Genomic DNA, 7250 nt, shown 5'->3' on the forward strand with positions numbered 1-7250 from the left:
GGGCGAGCCCGTCCAGTCATGTGACTCCAGCATGGCGTATAAATAAGGGCGAGGAGACGGTGCTGGTCCGCCATTTCGTGGACGACGGGTGTGGGAGAGTATCTGTGGGTGCCAGGCGCGAGGGGACCGGGAAGACCCAGCCGAGGGTGTGTGGATTTGAGTCTACGCGTTTCTAACCCGAGATCTCGGTAAGTGACTAGCGACTAAAGGAATGAGGTGGGAAATGGCCCTTAACGGGACCGAAGTGGGGCTAGGCCCAATGGCGGCGCCAGATTGAGACAAAGAGACGCTGCCGCCATTTTGTGACGTTCAGCACGGGGCGGTGGCGGGGTCTCCCGGCCCCTCAGACGATATATCCAGGTCTCAAAGTGGAGGTGTTTTTAACTCTTCACTGGGGGCGTGAACCGGAAAGTGAGATTGCCCGAGAGTTGAGGCGAAGGAGGACTCGGTAGTCCGTCGTACTCCGGGCCGCGGCTTTTCAATTTATGGCGCCTTTTTTTTTTTTTTTTTAGGCCCCGCGTTTTCTTAGGTAGCTTCTCGTGATTTTTTTTTCTCAAGTCAGTAATCAAGATTGGGCCTTTTCGATCCATCCCTAGTAAATGATTTCTGTACTCAAATTCATTTTTATGTTCTTTTAACTTTTTATAGTCTGAACCCAATCACTTTTTTTTTTTTAAACCGCTCTTCCTTGAGCTGTTTTGTTCTTGTAGCTCTTTACCTTAATACGTAGGCCTGTAACTGGTCACGGTAAAGTTTTTGGAAAAAGGAAAAGAACCCATTCCCCGGCAATGGTTTGGTCTCAGAACTCTCTTGGTTGCAGGGTGGGGTCACACAAATAGGATGTGTCTGGACTAGTTTTTTTAATTGGATAAACCCAGAGAGAGAAGAAAGTGGTAAAAGCTCTTGAGCTGAGTTCTTGGACAGGCTGCTTTTTTATGCAATTGATACTGGCCTACAAATTGATTAGATTCATTGCTGAGACGACTTCTTAAGTATTTTAAGATTTATCAAATGTAAGCCCCCTAAGTGCCGTAAATTCTTGTATAACAAATAACTTTTTTCCCCTGAGGTGGAATTAACATAAGATTAATTTTAAAGTGCACAATTCAGAGGTATTTAGTACATTCACAATGTTATACAGCTATCACCCCTCTAGTACTAACGTGTTTTATATACCCGCTAAGGTGACCCGTACACATAAGCAGCCACTTACTTCCCTTTTGCCCTGTCCCCTTTTCCTCCCCCAGCCCGTGGTAGCTACTGATCTGTTTCTGGATTTACTCATTTTGGATATTACACATGCATGGAATCGTAATACGTGCACTTGTGTGTCTGGTATCTGTAACTTAGCATGCTTTCAAGTTTCATCCACGTTTGTAGCATTTATGGGTACTTCATTCCTGGATAATACTCCATTGTATGGATAATACATTTTGCTTATCCATTTAACCTGTTGCTGGACATTTGGGTTAACACTTTTTGGGTGCTGAGAATAGAATGAGGTACATCTTTTAATAACAAATTTGTCTTGCTGCTTGAGGAATGAAGCTGGTTAACTTTTGGCCTGTGAAGGCACATTAGTATCACTTTTCTAGTGGTTGTCTTCAGCGAGTTGTATTTGCTTTTGAGTAGGTTGTCCTACTTCTCTAGGTTCTTTTTTTTTTTTTTAAGATTAATTTGAAATAGGTAAAGTCCTTAACTCAGTTTCCACTTTGTGGTAAATGCTCCTCCAGTGTGGTGTTTCCCCTCACTTTTCAAGGAGACTTCTTTTTTTTTTTTTTTCTTAGGCAATTTGTGCTGGCTTCTGTGCAGTTATCAGTAACTGTTTCAAGGGTAGTGCTTTTAGGTTTTGGGGTTTTAGTTAGTATTTTTTAATTCTTTCTTAAGGATCTGTTTTTCACTGTGTGGATTATGATATTTGGGGGTTTTTTTTGTTTTTTTACAGAAATGCATCGTGATTCCTGTCCGTTGGACTGTAAAGTTTATGTAGGTAATCTTGGAAACAATGGTAACAAGACTGAATTGGAACGAGCTTTTGGCTATTATGGACCACTCCGAAGTGTGTGGGTTGCTAGAAACCCTCCTGGCTTCGCTTTTGTTGAATTTGAAGATCCCCGAGATGCAGCCGATGCTGTCCGAGAGCTAGATGGGAGGTAATTTATTGATTAATTTATACTAATGATAAATAACGTTGATTGTGTTTTAATATTTAAAATCTCTAGGATACGTGGCTTTTAGATGGCTTCTTGGCTATCTGAAATTGATGTTACTGGAGATTTACATAAACCTTTTTTGGCAATCAAAGAAGTGAACAGTTTTAGTGTAGATACCTAGGAAAAGTTTCTTTTTATTCAGTTGGCCATGGAAGAAAATAATTTTAACGGTCAGTTCTTGGTGGGTGGATAGCTGCATATGGTTGAAACATTTTAATCTAAATGCACCACAAAGCATCAACTGTGTTGTCACCTTTGAATTGTTTCTAAAATAATTGTGGAATCAGACACTTCTCTTATGGCCACAAACTGATTGTAGGTGGATGATGGTTACGTGGGTTTATTGTACTGTTATCTTTTACATGTTGGAAATAATTTTGTTTAGGAACTGTGGCTCGTACAGTTATTTTCCTTTGCATTTACAATGTTCTGTTAGCTGGCTGATAAGCAACACCTGAGTCTTAACAGTGAACAGGTGTTGCCCTTCTCCTTCTTGGCATTTGAAAACCATTGGATTTCATGAAAACAAGGAAAATAATTGTTAAGAGCCAAAAATTAAAGGGTCTGAGAGTTGGCTGTAAAGCTGTATAAAAGGTCATTTATCTAAGCAGGTTACAGAAACATTTTTCCAGGGCCCCACCTCTTGCCAGTCACTGTGCACATACGGTGGACTATCTAAACATAATGGTTGTGGACCAATGAAGAGGTGGGAAATAACTGTCTTTTTTTTTTTTTTTTCCTCCCCTCCTGTTCTCAATTGCAGTTTCTTACGTGTCAAGTATTGTGTGTGATGATTGAGGGGAGAGGGAGATGTAAAATGGCCAGAATGCTTCTGTCTTTCTTACTGCTATTTACCTGGCGGGGGGTTGGGGAGGAGGGGAGACCAACAGATACATAGTGTATAGTAAGATTGGTAAACAGTTGCTGCAGCCTCAAAGGAAGAAGTCAAAACAGGATGTACAGATGAAGTAGTTGTGGGAGGATGAATCCAGGGGTTTTCACACTTAAATTGCACCTCTTATCATTGAGTCCAATGATCAGACTAACGGCAATAAAATGTAAGGAAGTTGGTTTCCTTTACTAGAAAAAATAAGGGAACTAAAATTTCTTTTGGTATTAAGGATTCTGCAGACATTAAGATGTATTCTTTGCAAAGAAGCTAATTATAGGAGTGGGGGGTTTTTTTTCCCCTTGCTTTAATATCCTAGAAAGTCAGTTGGGCTGCTTTAAATTTAACGTTTCTTCCCCTCCTAGAACACTGTGTGGCTGCCGAGTAAGAGTGGAACTGTCGAATGGTGAAAAGAGAAGTCGAAATCGTGGCCCACCTCCTTCTTGGGGTCGTCGCCCTCGAGATGATTATCGGAGGAGGAGTCCTCCACCTCGCCGCAGGTACTTAGAGAGAGCGTGTTTAGAGGTATTGGTGTAATGGAGTAGCTAATAGGAGCAGGTATTTCTCTTAAAGTTTGTTGGTGGGTTTTAAATTTTGAAGAATCAGGTTTTTATGAAACATTTGCTGGGTGTAGTTTGGGATATGTGAGTTGTGCTGAGTGTTGGCTTGTCTTTAGGTCATTGTTCATGTTGGTAGTCAGTAACTTCTATCTTGGATCTATCTTCTAGTTCATCTTCTAGTTGCATCTTTCCAAGTCTTCCCTTATACTTCAATTTAGGCCTTTTTCCATTTCTTGACTCCATAATGACAAACATTACATTCAACTCTAGCTCTTCACAAAAATGTGTTTTCTGTTAGCACGATTGTAATATTTATCAAGCAGGCAGCTGTTTTAATGTTACAACTGGTAAAGTAGAAATCATTCTGAAACTAACTTAAGTCACTGACCAATAAAGGGGGCTAAAGTAATCCCAGTCATCTGTTCTTCAAACCCAAATAGGAGAGAATGCAGTTTTTTTTATAATTGAAAATGGCATCATTCTTGGACCAGGCAGTATTGTCTGGATGCTAACTCCACATCTCCTCAAACCTCCAAAATAGTTTCTGTAGGACTGAATTTACCTCTTACAGGTGAGTGAAGTCCTAGGAGATAGGAGTTCAAAATCTTGCCCCTTTTGCTGTTTTGAAAAACAAAACAACACACTGTTGCCCATCATAATAAAGAGTATTTGTTAGCTAATAGATGGTTGTACTGATGGCTTGTTTTTCATTTTTTTTTTGTGCTTTTTGGTCCATCTATTAATAAAAATGAACCCCGTTACAGAGTCACCATCATGTCTCTTCTCACCACCCTCTGAGTCTGCATTAGCCAGTCAACTAGCCCTTTCAGCGTCATGTGACCAGCGCGCCCCATTCAGCTTGGCTGGTGTCGTTTCACATGACCCAGGCATGGCCAGTCGTCAGGTTGCACCGCCCTTTGGTTCCCGAGCATGCTGTTTTCTCTCAGCCTTCTCTCCAACCTTAACCAAATCGGCAGCAGCCACCTCGACCGCCCACACATTCCTGGCCAATCAGCTCAGCTGTTTATTTACCAAATGTCTTCACAACAACTACAGCAGCAGCCTTCGGCTAACAAAAAAGCAGGAAAAATCCACAACACCCCCTTCGCCAACCAACTAAATCCAACGCAACATCTGGCAAAACCTTTTCAGCAAATTCTTCCTGGCCGTCAGTCCGGCAGCCTCACCTCACCATTTCTAGCTTGTTGAAACCCAAAAACTAGTAAGTTTTTCCTGCTTATACAGTTTACTGCTGGTTAAAATAAGGAGTAAGCGGCTTAAAGTAATTCTTTTTTTCTGGATCAAAGGCTGGCTGTGCATAATTGAATGGTAACGTACATATATATATTGCTTGAATAAAACTTTTAAGGGTGATAGGGAACTCATAATGTAACTAGACCTTCAAGTGAAACTTATTTGCATGTGTGAGATGCCAAACTAAAAATTTTAATAACTCTAACAGATTTAGCTTTCCTTTCTAGCAAAAATTTGTTGAATCCTATCACCTTTAAATGGTTTTACTAACAGTTTTCAAAATTTTTAAATTATGGGGGTGAAGTGGGCCAAGCTAAGGTAATTTTGATAAGCCTAAACACACTCTTAAATGTGATGATCACAAATGCAGTTCTAATGTAGCACTTAATGGCATCAATATTTACACCTAGCGCGTTTTCACAAAATTACACTATCCACCTGGTGTACCTAAGTCTTGTCATGGACTTGCAGGTTTGCATGGGTTCCAAATACTGGTTTATGGTACTGTTTTTGGAACTACTTGTGGGACTACATTTTGGTGTGGTGTTTGGGTAGTGAAGTTAGTTTGACATGAAGTTTTGCATTGGACAGATCTGCTGTGAAGCATTCTTTGTTAAAGTGAATCCATGGTTGGAATAGCTGCTTTTCACTTGAGCTTTTGGTTCCTTAATCCTTCTGTGCCTTTTTTTTCTTTTCTTTTTAAAAAAAAATTTTTTTTTTTATTTTTTGGACGATGGGTGCCAGTTCTTCGGCACATTCACTGGGCCCAACAGTGAGATTGAAAAGTTGGGAAATGCCTCACGCCATAAATGCTAATTGACAATTGGCCTAATTTTCCTGTTTTCTGCTTTTAGATCTCCAAGACGGAGAAGCTTCTCCCGCAGCCGGAGCAGGTGAATAACCTTTTTGGGGGGCCACATTCTCAGAAGTGGGAGTGTTTGTGCTATTCCTAAACTGTTTCCCACATGACTTGGTTAATGGTGATAGACCTTGACTTCAGTAATGAATCAACTGGCATAGCTTTTAGCTTTCAGAAACTTCTCTTAGAAGTATTTGTTGTGTATAATCCTGAATGGCCCTGTTTTTCTTTTCCCTCTGACTTCAGGTCCCTTTCTAGAGATAGGAGAAGAGAGAGATCACTGTCCCGGGAGAGAAATCACAAGCCGTCCCGATCTTTCTCTAGGTCTCGTAGGTAAGATCTTTAATGACCTGAGCCATTTAAGACCTTGCGTACATAATGTATTAAAAGCAGAAATAGGTCTTCTATTAAGCCACTTGGATAAAAATTTTACAACTTTTTCCCATAAAAATCTTTTGATGTTTTGTCAGTGTAACCGAGTTACAGGTGTAACTTATGTTTTTCTGTTTATCAGCCGATCTAGGTCAAATGAAAGGAAATAGAAGACCAGTTTGCAAGAGGAGTGGTGTACAGGAAATAACTTCATTTGACAGGAGTATGTACAGAAAATTCAAGTTTTGTTTGAGACTTCATAAGCTTGGTGCATTTTTAAAATGTTTTAGCTGTTCACATTTGTTTGTCTCTTGGAACAGTGACACATAAAGGTGTAATTCTCTATGGTTTGAAATGGATCATATGAGGCATGTAATATCAAGAATTGTTACTTTACAATGTTCCCTTAAGCAAAATTGAATTTGCTTTGAATTTTTAGTCTTGCATAGACTGATAATAAACCTCTTAATTCCTGCCCAGCTAAAGTGTGATGTTTAATATTACGGAAACAAAACTGGCAAAAATTGAAAAGACTCTGTAGCTGGGATATGGTATGCAGCTGTAGTTAAGCAGTCTTTAAAAGCTGCTGTGAACACAAGCCAGCAGGTAAAAATTAAAGCTGCACCCTTAAACTAGATTAGAGGTTTAAAAATTCCACTAGTCTTCACACCGGACAAGAGGTTGTCCGGTGGGTTTAGAATCTAAGAAGTTTCAAGAAAGTTAGTTTACCTTTGCTTTAGGTCGTAAGTTCCTTCTGTGATTGCTGTATATGGATACATAGCTCTTTGTAATATTATTTGGAAATTTGAGACTATTCAAGATACCCATGTCCTGCCAGTTTAAGGGTACATTGTAGAGCTGGACTTTGAGTTACTGTGCAAGATTTTTTTTTCATGCTGTCATTTGTAATATGTTTTGTGAGAATCCTTGGGATTAAAGTTTTGGTTACAAATTGTTGTTTAACCTGAAAGCCTGTTTTTCCTTGCAAAACTAAAATCTGAGCTTGGTACCAATCAAGTCCAGGTATAACATTCCTGTTGGAAGCCATACTTACATTTTCTTGTAAAGTGCTTTTGAAAATAAAATATTAACATAATTGTGTA

General features: G+C 39.7%; 1 protein-coding gene across 1 annotated transcript; it reads left to right on the forward strand.

Annotated features, from left to right (window-relative positions):
- The first annotated feature begins 50 nt into the window (after positions 1–50).
- Positions 51–7104, forward strand: SRSF3 (serine and arginine rich splicing factor 3). Its single transcript, XM_082346728.1, has 6 exons — positions 51–188; positions 1946–2153; positions 3468–3602; positions 5771–5809; positions 6022–6108; positions 6290–7104. The coding sequence occupies exons 2-6, from the start codon at positions 1948–1950 to the stop codon at positions 6315–6317; spliced, it is 495 nt and encodes a 164-aa protein (XP_082202854.1). The 5' UTR covers positions 51–188; positions 1946–1947; the 3' UTR covers positions 6318–7104.
- Positions 7105–7250: the final 146 nt, after the last annotated feature.

Source organism: Balaenoptera borealis, assembly GCF_965194805.1.
Source record: "Balaenoptera borealis genome assembly, chromosome: 12".
Lineage (NCBI taxonomy): Eukaryota > Metazoa > Chordata > Mammalia > Artiodactyla > Balaenopteridae > Balaenoptera > Balaenoptera borealis.

Bases quoted from the DNA above. Each gene is read 5' to 3' on its own strand.
- SRSF3 (XM_082346728.1), top strand. From the start codon at position 1,948: ATGCATCGTGATTCCTGTCCGTTGGACTGTAAAGTTTATGTAGGTAAT. The intron at 3,603-5,770 runs GTACTTAGAGAG...TTCTGCTTTTAG, and splicing joins AGTCCTCCACCTCGCCGCAG to ATCTCCAAGACGGAGAAGCT. The intron at 5,810-6,021 runs GTGAATAACCTT...CTCTGACTTCAG, and splicing joins TTCTCCCGCAGCCGGAGCAG to GTCCCTTTCTAGAGATAGGA.